This window comes from Nylanderia fulva, unplaced genomic scaffold (assembly GCF_048542155.1).
Source record: "Nylanderia fulva isolate GAGA-0341 unplaced genomic scaffold, ASM4854215v1 Scaffold461, whole genome shotgun sequence".
Taxonomy (NCBI): Eukaryota; Metazoa; Arthropoda; class Insecta; order Hymenoptera; family Formicidae; genus Nylanderia; species Nylanderia fulva.
In genome coordinates, this window is record NW_028190545.1 from 14,895 (window position 1) to 30,488 (window position 15,594).

The window sequence follows — 15,594 nt, forward strand, 5'->3', positions numbered from 1 at the left end:
ATTTTTCAGTGTTCCAATCTTTTTGGGATACCCTGTATATATACACACACACACACACACACACACACATATATATATATGTGTGTGTGTGTGTGTGTATATATATATATATATATGTAAGGAAATTCCATTACATTTCCTCGGATTAATTTAAAATCTCCCGGTAAAACGGTCGGTAATACGGGCATCTAGATGTGCAAAGAAAAATTAATAGAGGTTAGAAAAGAGAAACCCACGTGGAGAGAAAATACGGTGAATAAAATTTAATTTGACAAAGTGTTATTATAATAGAATCAGTGAATAAGAAACATTGAATGTTGTTTCTTTGTTTTTCAGGTGAGGGTTGTAAATAGTCTTTTAAGTTTGAATTAATAAAAAAAATTTACAAACTTTGTTTTTCAGAGAAACTATTCGATATCTTATTTTGACTATTCCCGAATAAGAGAGTTATAGACGCATTATAAAACAACATTCTTGTTGAAAATTTATACAAAATGGAGAAGTTAAGATTCGACTTTATGGTAAGAGGATCAACAGACGGAAAATCGAACATATTGTGCTTAACCTCAATAGGAACACCCGATGATCGTTCTTTCGGCTTCCCAGAGGAATATCAGCCAGCACATTTACATACAGAGCTGATAAAAACACAAATATTTGCTAAAGTGAAGAATTCATTAAAAAAAAGACACCAATCAAGAAAAGTATGGATTGGTTTATCAGAAACCTTAACTAAAGTGTATTTGGATGAAGAAGAAAACTTACAATTTGGCGATTATTATTTAGAAGAAATCACAGAGAAAAAAACTACTACGGCATCTGAACCTAGTTCTTCAGAGGAAATAATGAGAAAAATATTGGAGAAATTAATGGAAGAGAAACAACAAAAATCCGAAATAAAAAATCTAGGAAAAATAGCACAGGATTTTATGCTTGAAAAATTCACTGGAAAAACCTCCAATGCCCACCAATGGATAAATGAATTTGAAAGAGAGTGCGAACGTTTTGAGATAAATGAAGATAGAAAGAAGATCGAAACTTTAAAATTTTTTCTAGAAAAAGCGTGTGTAGATTGGTACAGCTGCATGCTGATAAAATTTACAGTACAATCAGAATGGAAAGAATGGAAAAAAAACTTTTGTGAAACATTTGCAAACAAAGGGTGGATCCCAATAAGATATGCACTCTCATTCAAATTCCAATCAGGTCCTCTGTTGGATTATGCCATAAAAAAAGAAAAATTATTATTAGAAGTAAGAAAATCAATAGACACAGGAACTTTGATAGATCTCATCGCAGCCGGTCTACCAAACTTTATATCTGATAGGATTGACAGAGAAACTCTGAACGAAACTGAAGACCTTTACAACGAACTAGGCAAACTGGAACACCTGGTTAATAAAAACAGATTTGAAATCAAGAAGAACAAGACTGATAACATAAAAGAAAAAACACCATGTAAAATTTGTAAAGACAATAACAAAGGCACACGTTATCACCCGGAATCAGCATGTTGGTTCAAAGATAAAGAAAACAAAATAAAAAATGTCAATAACGCCGTCCTAGAAATGGAACTAAATTGCAATGAGCAAAAAAACTAATAATTCCACCATTGATCGAACTCAAGATATTACTAAATGAGACATTGGAAGCAACTGGGATATATGATTCAGGCTCGAATGTTTCATTAATAAACTCTAGAATACTGAATCTAAGAAAAGATAAAAATAACAATATAAGAAAAGTAAACTTAAGAACGATTAATGGTGTGAACCAAACCGAAGGCATGATAACAATAAAAGCAAAAATTCTTAATATAGAAAAAGAAATAGACGTTTTTGTAATAAATAACAAAAATTTCAATTATGAATTTCTAATCGGACTGGATTGTATAAAAAAATTTGGATTAATACAGAATGAGAATTTAAAAATAGAACAAAAAATTCCTGACATAACAGACAAAAGAAATACAAATGCTCTTAATACCACAAACAAAAATCCAAAGAAAGAGGATAGAAACCATAAAGAAGCTTGTAAATTTCAAGATGACAAGCTACAACAAATAAACTTTAATGAACATGTAGATACAGATAATTTACAAATCTCAATAAACCACCTAGATCACTACGAAAAATTAAAAATAGAAAATCTTATAGAAAAATACAATACATTATTTGCCAAGGACAAATACGACATTGGCACAGTAAAAGATTATGAAGCAAGAATAGATTTAATGATAGATAAGTATTGCAGCAAGAGACCATATAGATGTACAATCAAAGATAAAAAAGAAATAGAACAACAAATTGCGGAGCTGTTAAAAAGAAACTTGATAGAAGAATCATACAGTCCTTTTGCTGCCCCAGTGACGCTAGCATATAAAAAGGACGAAGATAGAAGATCAAGATTATGCATCGACTTTAGAGATCTGAACAAAATAATTATCCCTCAATCACAACCATTCCCATTGATTGAGGACCTAGTGACAAAAACAAGAAACTGCAAATATTTTTCCAAACTCGACATAAACTCGGCATTCTGGTCAATCCCACTACGGGTGGAAGATAGAAGAAAAACAGGATTTATAACCCAAGAAGGACACTTTCAGTGGACCTGCTTGCCATTTGGCCTAAAGACGTCGCCAGCTATTTTTCAAAGAATCCTGAACAACATAATGAGAAAACACAATCTCTCAAACTTTACAGTAAACTACATAGACGATATCTTGATTTTCTCAAAATCATTCGATGAACATATTGACCATTTAACACAATTGCTAGACGCAATAATGAAGGAGGGCTTTAGATTGAAATTTTCTAAATGCACTTTCGCATCAAATTCAGTCAAGTACTTAGGTCACAAGATAAAAAATAACTCAGTCTCCCCAATAAAAGATAATCTAATATCAATACAAAATTTTTCTGTGCCACAATCACAAAAACACATTCGCCAGTTCTTAGGAAAAATTAACTTTTACAATGAATACGTGCCACATAATTCCATAATACTGGACCCACTGCACAAACTATTAAGAAAAGGACAAAGATTCGTCTGGTCGGAAGATTGCCAAGAAGCCTTTAAAAAAATAAAAAACATTCTTTGCACTCAACCGGTTTTAACTATTTTCGATCCAGATCTACCAATACATATTTACACGGATGCATGCTTGAAAGGTGTAGGAGCTATACTAAAACAACCACAACTGGATGAAGAAATAGGAAAAGAAATAGAAAAACCGGTGGCGTATTTCTCGAAGAAGCTAAACGAAGCCCAAAAAAAAAGAAGGCTATATACCTAGAATGCCTAGGAATAAAAGAAGCAGTAAAATACTGGCAACACTGGCTCATGGGCAGATCATTCAAAGTCTTTTCAGATCATAAACCACTAGAAAAACTTAACATCAAAGCAAGACCAGACGAAGAATTAGGCGATCTAACGTATTACTTAGCACAATATGATATGGAAATAATATACCACCCGGGTAAGAATAACTTGGAGGCAGACTGTTTAAGTAGAAATCCTGTGCTGGAGGCACATGAGAATCAAGAGGAAGACTTAAAAATCGTGAATTTAATAAACCTAGAAGAAATTCTGAAAGATCAAAAACAAAACAAAGATTTACAGACTGACAAAAATAGACTAAAACTGAAAAATAAAATATACTATAAGAAGATCAAAGAAAAAGAAAAAATTATACTATCAGAAAAATTCAGTAAAGAAGTAATAAGAAGAACACATCAGAATTTCTGCCATATAGGTATAAAACAAACACAAAACAAAATCAGAAATTATTACACAGCACAAAATTTAACAAAGAATATAAAAGAAATTTGTAGAGCCTGTGAGATCTGCATAAAAAATAAATCAAGAGGACAGAAGAAATTTGGCCTAATGTCTCAATTAGGTCCCGCAAAAGAACCGTTTGAAATAGTTTCCATCGACACAATCGGCGGCTTCGGGGGCTCACGATCCACAAAAAAATACTTACATCTCTTGGTAGACCATTTCACGAGATTTGGATATATTTTAACATCCAAAACCCAAAATTCCACGGATTTTATAAAATTAATAAAAAAAGTAACGGAAAACAACGACATCGGTATGATCTTAACGGATCAATATCCGGGAATAAACTCCAAGGTTTTTAAGAAATTTTTGGACGACAAAAATATCCCAATTATATTTACGGCAGTAAACGCACCTTTCTCCAATGGCCTGAATGAAAGATTGAACCAAACGTTGGTTAATAAAATTAGATGCAAAGTAAACGAGAAAAAGAACAAGAAAGCAGCATGGACAACTATAGCACACGAATGTGTAAGAAAATACAATGAAATAGAACACACAGTCACTAAATTCACCCCAAAATATCTATTAGAAGGCACGGATACCTCAATGTTACCAATCGAATTAAAACAAGAAAGATCAAACGAAGATCTAAAACTAGACAGGAAAACTGCTTTAGAAAATAGTATAAAATATCACGTTTATAATAAAAAGATAATTGACAAAAACCGAAGAGATTACAAATTTAATGTAGGAGAATCAGTATATGTCGAGAACGGGAACCGCTTAAACAGAAAGAAATTAGACGAGTTAAAAATAGGACCATACAAAATCTTACAAAAAATATCACACTCAATATATAAAGTAGACACAGGTCATAAGAAAACAGAGTCAAATTTATTTCATATCACTAAACTGTTTCCAGTCTCAGAGTCCGCTTACACAGAAGAAGACATGTACACGTCATAAAAAAAAAAAAAAAAAAAAAAAAAAAAAATATTGTAAACATATTTTCTCTCTTAGGGGGGGAGATGTATCCCTCAGGGGCACTACAGACTCATCCCTGTAGTGTACGGGTGTCGCAATCCCGAGGTACCCAAGCTGGAGTGTGTGCGAAGGATGAATGGGGCGTGATGGGCGTGCAGGCCCTAAAAAGGACTTGTCCACTGCACTAGGTGAAGGAAAACACCGAATATAACACCCGGGGGGGGAGGCCCCGTTAGCTGAGTAAGGCAACCTCCTAAGGGGAAGGAAAACCCCTGACAGAAAAAACCAATTTCTTTTTCAGCACCATGGATAGTTCCGGAAAAGAAGAGAACGTCCCGGGTTCGGGTACCGGGAACCGGCGTGGGGGGGGTGTAGGCCTGGCTCCCTCCATGTCGTCATCGTACGACAGGTCGTCTGCAGCTTTGCCGGCTGGGGCTGCAGACTGGACTGCTACAGTGCCGAGGAGTGAGTGGACTGTTGTGCGCGATCGGTTGCGTAATCTAGCGCTGCGCTGGAGGAATCGTGACCGGAGTGTAGATCAGAAGGAACTTGCTGCGCAGATTCGCCGAGTCCTTCTGGATAAAGTGGTTCGGAGCTATCAGGCTCATCACGAATATAAGGACCTCGCGAAATGCATGGACGTCTTTTTCCGGGAGTGTTCGCGAAGTGAAACGGAGTTCTGTGCCAAACACGTTTGTGTACAGTTCTTCGAACCAGTCATTGCGGTTAGCACCGCAGAATCATTGACTGGAGAAACAGTCGATGGGGAGAGTGATTCTCAGCCTCTCCCTTCACCGGAGAAGGTGAGGGGTGACAGTGGTGACGAGGAGCAGGATGTAGGGGAGCCATCCTTTATATCTTTGCCATCAGAGAGTTCCTCAGAGGATGAAGGGAGCAAAAGGGACAAGTCCTGGGCTCCCGAGGATAAGAGGCTTCTCAAGGGGAGGAAGCAATACCCCAAGAAGCTTCCGGGCAAACGTGGGCCGGAAAAACGAGGTCGCCCCAAAACAACGGGGGACTACGTGGGCCTTGCAGCGGCAAAAGAGCGCTTGGTAGCTGCCGAGCGGGAGGAACTCCGTTTGGCGTACGCGCGGAGGATGCTGGACTCTTCCTTCGGGCCAGCTCTGGATGGAAGCGTCGCTCCTACGGATGCGGGGTATCGTGCGGAGCTGCAGGGGGTCACCACTGCGGAACTCCGCAGGATCGCAGGTAGGTTCGTCACCCAAGTGGAGAGGGTGGCTGGACTCCCTGGCCTTGAGGATTTCATGGCTGAGGAGCTCCTGGTCTCCTCGAGGAAGCTGGGTGGCATCCTTGATGAAGTGGTCACGAGGACCTCTTCGGAGGCCGATCCTCGTATGGATGCTCTGAGGAGTGAAAACCAGGGCCTGAGGACTCGTATCTCAAATCTGGAACGGGAGGTGGAACGTCTGACGGAGGAGCTAGCGTTTGTTCGCTCGGCGATTCCGGACATAGAGGCGTTCTATTTTTCGGATAGAGGCGCCAAAGATAAGGGCGCAAGGAAGAAGAGACCTCGTCTGCCTTCTGCGGAGAGGTCTCCACCGGGACTGGCGGTAGGGATCTGCGGCTTCGGTTGCAGATGATCGTCCATTGACGGAGGCTGGTGTGTCGTCCCTTCTGGATCGTCGCTTTGGTGACTTGAGGGGCGACATATCGTTATCTGTGGTGGCCGCCATTAGGTCGGAGCTCGGGGGGCGGGATGGGCCCACTCCAATTTATGGAGTGGATCCCATACGCGTGCCCCCCTTGAGCGTCGGTAGTGGCGCGATTGCGCCGAGGATTGGCTCTGTGCCTGGGGGCTCTACCGCCTCCGCTCTTGCGGAGGTTTCGGTGGATGCCCCTGGTCCTGGAGCCTCCACTGGGAAGAAGAAGAGGAGACGTCGTGGACGGGGGCCCAAGACGACTCCACCAGACGAATGGGCGTGCGGAGATGGGTGCCTCGAGGAGGGGGCCCACCCGTGAGAAGAGGAGAGATGCGGCTCTTCGCCCTCCCTCCGCGTCAGTGGATTTCGCTGACGATTCGGGGGGGGGGCAGGACTGCGAGGTCTTATGCCTCCGTCCTCTCGGAGGCCAAGTCGAGGGATCGATGTGAAGAGGCTAGAGATCGGCTCGATGAGGATAAGGAGAGGGGCAACCGGCAGTATATTACTGTCGGTCCCCGGTAAAGATTCGGCGGCGAAGGCGGATGCACTTGGCGTCCTAAATTGAGGGACGTCTTCCCGGCTGAGCAGGGGCGTTAAGGTTGGTCGCCCCACTCGGTTGGAGGAGATCCGACTGAGGGGCCCAATGTTCTCTGTCAAAAGACAGAGAATATTGGAAGAGGTTGCCCTAGTTGGAGGCTGTCGAGTGGAGGATCTCAGAGCTGGGGAAATCAAGCTGTTTCCCAACTCGTGCAATGGCACTATCTGGATCCGCTGCCCCATCGGTGTGGCGCGAAGGGTGCTATCTGCGAAGAGGTTGTCGGTTGAGGGGGGGTGGGCGACTCTGGAGGTTATCCGTCTGGCTCGCCGCCCCCTCCAATGCTACCGCTGTCAGGAGTTTGGCCATTCGGCTAATGTTTGTGGTGCCGACACAGACCGGAGCGGTCTGTGCTATAGATGCGGCGGATCAGGGCATAAGGCGTCCGATTGCGTGGCGCCGCCCCGGTGTTTTTCGTGTGAGTCCAGGGGGAAACCCGCTGGACATCGTGTTGGGTCGGCGTCTTGCGCTCGCGTGCGTGTCCCTCCTAAGAGGAGCGGGGGGGGCACTCCTGCTGCTGAGCGCGCGCAGTCTCCGGGGCGCCCCGATGGGGGGCCTGCGAGCCCGGAGTGGACGAGGGTAGACTGCGGCCGGGGGCGGGGGAAGTCGCGGAGAGGCGGCTCCCCCGTGCCGGGCTGTAGTTCTGCCCCCGATGTTTAGTGTCGGTTTTGTCCGTTGTTGTCGTAGTGTGTAGCGGTGGGTGCGGGGAGTTCTGGGGAGGTTGCCGAAAGGTGACTCCGTGGTCTCCCTGCCCCGCCAAGTTTATGTTGTAGGTTGCGGCGATGGGTGATGGAGCGCCGGGGAGGTTGCCGAGAGGTGACTCCGCGGCCTCTTCACCCACGGCAAGTTTATGTTGTTCATAGTTTATTGTCTTTTGTCATAGGTGGGAGTAACAACCCTCCCACCTTTATTGTGGTTGGCCATAGCGCCTTGTTGTGGGCTCCCTTGGGGGCTGGGCCTGTGGCCCTTACTATGTATTAATGTGGTTTGTGTACATGTTTCGTGCACGTTATGTACTGTAATCGTCCTGTGACGTTGTGTGTGTGGGTGGGTGACTGCGGTCACCTCACTTACCGGGTTGGCAGAGAGAGGGGTGGGGGTCCCGCTCTCATTGCACGTCGACCCTGGGAAGTCCGGGGGGAGCTAGTAGCCCGGCTCCCCTCGATGCCCTTTCGGGGCAAGGGATGTCCTCTCCGGGGGGATACCTGTAGTATCCTCTCGGGGGATGTGTCCTTACCTAAAGGACGCCGGTCGGGTGTCCACCGTGAAGTAATGCTTACGCGGTTCCGCGGTGGACAATACCCATATGACCAGGGGCTTCAGTCAGGTTTTAGGTCGGTCCCCCGCCCGATAGTCCCTCGGGATACTACGGGCGGGAATCCACCACGAAGCCTCCTGACCCTCCCTCAGGGGTCAGGACGGCGAAGTTTGGTTTAGGCAAATTTCCTGACTATAAAAAAAAAAAAAAAAAAAAAAGGGGGGGAGATGTAAGGAAATTCCATTACATTTCCTCGGATTAATTTAAAATCTCCCGGTAAAACGGTCGGTAATACGGGCATCTAGATGTGCAAAGAAAAATTAATAGAGGTTAGAAAAGAGAAACCCACGTGGAGAGAAAATACGGTGAATAAAATTTAATTTGACAAAGTGTTATTATAATAGAATCAGTGAATAAGAAACATTGAATGTTGTTTCTTTGTTTTTCAGGTGAGGGTTGTAAATAGTCTTTTAAGTTTGAATTAATAAAAAAAATTTACAAACTTTGTTTTTCAGAGAAACTATTCGATATCTTATTTGGACTATTCCCGAATAAGAGAGTTATAGACGCATTATATATATATAAGAATAAAGAGGGTATCATTAGAATATCGCAAAAAATTTATAGATAAAGAAAATCTTGCAAATTTTAAAATCATCTTTATTTTTTGAATGATCTCAAGAATACAAAGTTTCACTGTGGATATCACGTTGCAGGACATCCTGCGTATATATACACACACATACATACATACATACATACATTCATATACAGAGTGTCCCATAATTCGCGAACCACCGGGAATGGGCAGATAGAACGTGTTAAACTAAATAGAAAAGTCCTGTATCATTTTGCGATATTCGCAATAATTATTGAGTTATTAACTAAAATATCTAAACGAATGAGCGGGTAGAAAGCGGTAGGCCGGACTCGGTGTGCATGTCGGATGACTTATTTGTTATATGCCGCTTATTATCAAAAGTATTATCTTACTTTTCGGCGCCACTACATTGGTCGCCGCTTGCTGCATGACGCCGCCTCTCGATCAAATAATGCTTTCTACCTGCTTATTCGTTTAGATATTTTAATAAATAACTTAATAATTATTGCAAATATCGCAAAATGATACAGGACTTTTCTATTCAGTTCAACACGCTCTATCTGCCCATTCGCGGTGGTTCGCGAATTATGGGACACCCTGTATATATATATATATATATATATATAAAATTAAACAAATCATATATAGTAGGCCAACTGAACGAGCAAATAAATAAGGTGTAAAAATTTTTATTAATAGTTAAATAATTAAATTAACATTCCGTTACAGAATCGAAACGTTTCGACTGCACTACAGTCTTTATCAATACATAAAAGTTAAATATTAAAATACAAAGTTAAATGTTAAAAATACAATGTTTGTATTTCTTCCGGGCTTCCGGTTCCGGTGGGAGTGTGAGTGACAGGTGTGTGAAAGCGTGGCAGGTATTTGTGAGGAAAGAGTGAGAAAAGGGGTGAGGAGAATAGGAGATAGGAGGTGAGAGGGCGTAGGAAAAAAAGGAGGATAGATTGAAAGGATATGATATTATAAGGATTGTAAGGAGTTAGAAAATAGAAATCAGGAAAAGGTGAGACACGTGGACACGTAGACACGTGGAAGAAAGAGAGTAGGTGTAGAGAGCAGGTGCAGATAGAAAGATAGGGAATTCAATAGGGAATTCACTAGGGAATTCACTAGCGAGTTGGAGCGAATTAGAACATAGAGTAAGTGAATCAAAGAAAGAAAGCGATAAGAGAAAAATGAATAAGGAGGAAAAGAATGGTAGTGAAGAGAATAGTAGAGATAGGAGGATAGAGACTACTAGAGATAGGATAGTTGAGGAAGGGGGAAAGAAGGGAGATGAGGAGGAAGTAAAAAAGAAGGCAGGGAGGCCGAGAAGAGTAGATGAGTTAGCGAAAGAGAGGAGGAGCAGTATGGGATGTATAGAGGATTTCTTGAAAAGGAAAAGGGAAGAAGGGGGAGAGGAGGATAAGGATGAAGAGGAAAGAAGTCTGAGAAGAAGCAAAAAAACAGAAAGGCTGAACAGAGAAGTAGGGGGGATAGAAAAGGAGGAGTTAAAGAGGATGATGGAGGAGATAGGAAAGAAGATTACAGAGAAGTTGGGTGAGGAAATAAGAAAATTGAAGATTGAAATATGGAAAAAGGAGGGGGAATGGAGAGAAGAAAGAAAAGAAATGGGAAAAAAGATAGAAAGACTGGAGGAAAGGGTGATAGAGTTGGAGGCAAGAATAGAGAAGAGAAGTAAAAAGGAAGAAAGAGAAAGAGAGGGGGGAGAAGGAGGGAGTAAGGGGTTAGGTGAGTCAATAATGGGGAAAATGAGAGACATAGGAAAGAAGTTAGAGTGGAAAGAGAGAGAAGAAAGAAGAAATAACATCGTGATAAGAAGAATAGAAGAAGGGAAGGAAGATATAAAAGAAAGAGTGGAGAAAATAATGAAAGAAATAAAAGCGGAAACGGAAATAGAATGGATAAGAAGGTTGAAAGGAAAGGAGGGAAAGGAAGGAGAAATGGTGGTTGTAAGACTAGGCAGCAGAGAACAAAAGAGACAGGTAATGGAAAAAAAGAGTCTGTTAAGAGGAAAGAGGGTGAGGATAGAGGACGACCTAACATGGGAGGAAAGAAAGATGAAATGGAGAATAATGGAAATTGCGGAGGAAGAAAAGAGGAAAGGGAACAAGGTGCGGACAAGCTACGGTAGGATAGAAATCAATGATGTTTGGTGGAAATGGGAAGAGGAAGAAAGAGTGCTCAAGAACTGGAAAGGAGAAATTAGAGAAGGAATGGAGAAAATGGAGGTGGAAGAGGGGGGCATGAAGACAAGAATGGAGGAAAAAAAGGGATAGAAGAGGGGAGAAGAGAAGAAGGAAGGAAAGGAGAAGGGAAGAAGAATAGTAAGAAGAGAAAAGAGGAGGGAGAAAGGGAGACGGAGATAGAAAGAAGAAAGGAGCAAGAGAGAAAGGAAAAAGGAGAAGTAAGAGAGGAATGGAAGATAGGTTTTTGGAATGTGGCAGGGTTGAAAAACAAGGAAGAAAAATTCTGGAAGGAAATAGAGGATTGGGAGGTAGTGGTGATGATGGAAACATGGATAGAGGAAAAGGGGTGGGAGGCGATTAAAAAGAGGTTACCAAAAGGATATAGATGGGAGAAGCAAGCAGCAAAGAAGAGAAAGAAGAAAGGAAGACTGATGGGGGGAATGATCATGGGGGTAAAGGAGGAGAGGGGAAGGATAAAAGTATCAGGAATGGGAGAAAAGGCGGAGGGAATAATGATGGCGGATTTAGAGGTAGGAAGAGAGAAGTGGAGGGTAATAGGTATATACATTAACGGGGACATGGAAAGGAAAATGGAGGAAATGAAGGAATGGATGGAAGAGAAAGAAGAAGACAAATGGACGATTTTAGGAGGAGATTTCAACGCAAGGACAGGTAGAAGGGGGGGAGTGATAGGAGGAGAGGAGGAAGAGGAAAGAAGATCGAAGGACAAGAAGGTAAATGAGGTTGGGAGGAAGTTGATAAAAGAGCTAGAAGAAGTGGGATGGGGAATTTTTAACGGAGGGATTAGAGGGGATAGGGAGGGGGAGTACACATATACAGGAGGAAGAGGGGAATCGGTGATAGACTATGTGGTGGAAGAGGATAGAGTAAAGGAAAAGATAAAGAGAATGGAGGTGGGAGATAACATAGAGTCGGACCATCACCCTTTGATTGTAACGTTAGAAAGAAGAGGAGGTGCTGAAAAGGGGAAAAGAAAGGAAGGAAAAGGAATAAGAAAAAAGGGGGAGATGGACGAAGAGGGGAGGAGAAAGAATAAGAGAGGAAATAGAATGGGGAGAGGGGTGGAAAGAGGGAATAGAAGAGGAGCTAGAGGAAAAATAGGAAGGATAGAAGAGTAATTGAGAGAAGGAGAAAAAGAGAGTGAGAAGGGAAAAGGAAAGGGTGGTGGGACGAGGAATGTGAGGAGAAGAGGAAAGAAGTGATGAAAAAGTTAAGGGAATGGAGGAAAAAAGGAGGAGGAGGAGAAGGATATAGAAAAGTAAGGGCGGAATATAGGCTAATGTGTAAAGGAAAAAGGGAGGAGGAGAGGCTAAGATGGTTACAAGGAGGCGATAGAGGCAAGAACGGAAGGAGAGGTATGGAAGATTATAACAAGGAAAGGAAGAAGAGAGAAGGAGTGAATGAGGAGATAAAGCGGAGGAGTGGAAGGAATATTTCATGGACTTATTGGGAGGGGTAGAGGTTAAAGTTGGTAAGAGGAGGAAAAGAGAAAAGGGAGAGGGATGAGGAGCAGGAGATAAGCAGGGGGGAAGTAAAGAGGATATTGGGAAAATTGAAAAAAGGAAAAGCAGCGGGGGAGGATGGGATACCGAGTGAGGTATAGAAATATGGAGGAGAGAGGGTAGAAGAGTGGGTATGGGAAATGTGCAACAGAGTCTGGAGAGAGGAAGGATGGCCGGAGAGGTGGAAAGAGGGGATAATAGTACCACTGTTAAAAAAGGGAACGGGGAATAGGGTGGAAAACTACAGAGGGGTGACTTTGATGCCAACGTTATATAAGGTGTATGTGGGGATTCTAACAGAAAGGTTAAAGGAGGAAATAGAGAGGGGGAATATGTTGCCGGAGAGTCAAACAGGCTTTAGGAAGGGAATGGGGGTGATTGACAGTATATATGTGCTAAACTACCTGATCAATAAAAAAGTGAAGAAGAAGGGAGGTAAGGTAGAAGCGGCCTTCATACATCTGAAGGCGGCGTTTGACTCAGTGGATAGGGAGGTGTTAATGGAGGCGATGAGGAAGAGGGGGGTAAGAGAAGGGTTAAGTAGTAGGATAGAAGAGGTATACAAGGAAACGAGGAGTAAAGTAAGAGCGGGGAAGGAGGAAGGAGAAAACTTCTGGACGGCAAGGGGTGTGAGGCAAGGTTGTCCAATGAGCCCACACTTGTTCAATTTGTTGATAGCGGATATAGAGGAAGTGCTGAAAAAAGGAGGCTGGGGAGGAATAAAGTTGGGAGGGGAAAAAGTGCACTGCTTGGCATATGCGGATGACATGGTGTTGTTGGCGGAGGAGGAGGAGGGGATGATACATATGTTGGGGAAAATGGAAAATTACATGGATAAAAAAAGGCTAGAGGTAAATGTGGATAAGACAAAAATAATGAGGTTTAGAAAGGGGGGAGGAAGAATGAGGAAAATGGAGTGGAGATGGAAAGGGAAAAAATTAGAGGAAGTGAAAGAGTTCAAGTATCTAGGATATAAGTTACAAAGGAATGGAGGACAGGAGGCGCAGGTGAGGGACAGAGTGAGGAAAGCAGGAGCGGTGATGAGACAAGTATGGGGTATGGGAAAGAGAAGATTTGCAGGAGACTGGATGAAAAGAGTATGGTTAATGGAAAGGTTGGTGGGAACGGTGATGGAGTATGGGGCGGAAATATGGGGGTGGAAGGAGAGGAGAGAAGTAGAGGCAATGCAGGAAAGATGGATTAGGTGGACGTTAGGAGTAGATTGGTGTACGCCGGGGTATATGGTAAGAGAAGAGATAGGAAAGGATAAATTCAGGATAAGAGCAGGAAGAAGAGCGATAGGGTATGAGAGAAAATTAGAGGAGGGAATGGGAGGAAGTTTAGCGAGGAAATGCTATGAGGAGATGAAGGAGAGGGTAAAGGAAGGAAAGGAGAAAACGGTGTGGGAGGAAGAGAGGGCAAAATTTTTTGAAGGAAGGGGGATAGAAGAGAGGGAGATGGAGGAAAAAAGGGGAAGGGGGGAGGAAGTATATGAGGGATGGGAGCAGAAGGACAGAGAAAGGCAAAAGGAGGAAAGATGGGAGAAGATAAGAGAGTCGAGATACAATAGATGGTATGGAGAATGGAAGGAGGAGGGTTTACCGAAATACTTGAGAAAGGGATGGGGGGAAAGCAGATGGAGAAGGATAGTGAGGTATAGAATGAACAATGAAATGAGGGGGGCGAGATACTGGGAAGAGGAGGGGAAAAGAAGATGCAGACTATGTGGGATGGAAGATGAAACTTGGGAACATGTAATAGGAGAATGTGGGGGAGAGGGGAATAAGGGAAACTGGTGGGAAAAAAAAAAAGGGGGAAAAATGAAAAAGGGGGGGAGGGGAAAGGGTGGTTAGGGAATTAGAGAAAAAAAAAGGGGGGGGGGGGAGGGGGGGAAAGGGGGGGGAGGGAAAAGGGGGGTTTAGGGGGAAAAATTTTTTAAAGTTGAATGAAAGGGGTTGGGGTGTATGGGGAAAATGGAAGCCAGGCAAGCGAGGATGGTTAAAAGGGGAAACTCTTTCTCTCTCTTAATTTAAAAAAGGGGGAAAATTTAAATTTTGGATAAGAAATTGGGAGATAGTTAAAGGGGGGGAAAGTAAGAGTAGTCTATGTTAAATTGTAAAAATTTGGGGTTTTAAAAGGGTTTTGGGGGGCTCCTCAAAAAAAACGCCTTTTTAAACCCCCGGGGGCAATAAAGTATTTAATTGAAAATATTATATATTGAATGTAAAGTATGTTTGTATATTTTAAAAACCCCCATGTCCTGGGAACCCTGGTTTCCACAAATGAAAATTTTATTTTTGGGGAAAAAATTTGAAAAAAAAAGAGATTCTAAATTTTCAAGATTTTTTCCCCCCCCATAAAATTTTTTTCGATATTTTTAATTGCCCCCTTATTTTTTTCAATATTTAGGGGGTTTTTAAATTTTTAAAAATTTTTTTTTTTAATATTAATACTATTTTCAAAAGAAAAAATTTTTTTAAAAATAAAGCAGTCTCTTTCTTTTTTTAAAAAATTTTTTGTAGTAGAAATATTTTGGGAATATAATAGATTTTTTTAAAGACCAAAAAAATAATATAGTTTAAAGTTGCAGTGTAAAAAAAAAAATATTTTATGCCAAAAAAGTCCCTTTGTTTTTTCCAGTTTCTTTAAAAAAATTTCTCCCCAAAAAAATTTGCCCTTTTTTTTCTGGTTTTTTAAAAAAAAATATTTTTTATCAGAGAGATTTTTTTTGTTAGTTGCTTCTAAAATATTTCCCCCCAGAAAGATTTGCATTGGGGGTTCCCGGTTTTTAAAAAAGAATTTTATATCAGAGACGATTTATTCGCTTTATTGTTTTTTTAAAATTTTTTCCCCAAAAGATTTGCATGTGGGTTTTAGTTTTTTTAAAAAAAAATATTTATTTCATATAATTGAAGCCCGTTGTAACGACAAAACTTCCCAAATTTTTGGAGAAAAGGGGTAAACACTGGG

General features: G+C 41.9%; 1 protein-coding gene across 1 annotated transcript; it reads left to right on the forward strand.

The window, feature by feature from the left end:
• The first annotated feature begins 687 nt into the window (after window positions 1-687).
• On the forward strand, window positions 688-2,107 carry LOC114943596 (uncharacterized). The gene has a single exon (XM_029319251.2). The coding sequence runs from the start codon at window positions 846-848 to the stop codon at window positions 1,599-1,601; it is 756 nt and encodes a 251-aa protein (XP_029175084.2). The 5' UTR covers window positions 688-845; the 3' UTR covers window positions 1,602-2,107.
• The last annotated feature ends 13,487 nt before the right edge of the window (window positions 2,108-15,594 follow it).

Bases quoted from the DNA above. Each gene is read 5' to 3' on its own strand.
- LOC114943596 (XM_029319251.2), top strand. From the start codon at position 846: ATGAGAAAAATATTGGAGAAATTAATGGAAGAGAAACAACAAAAATCC.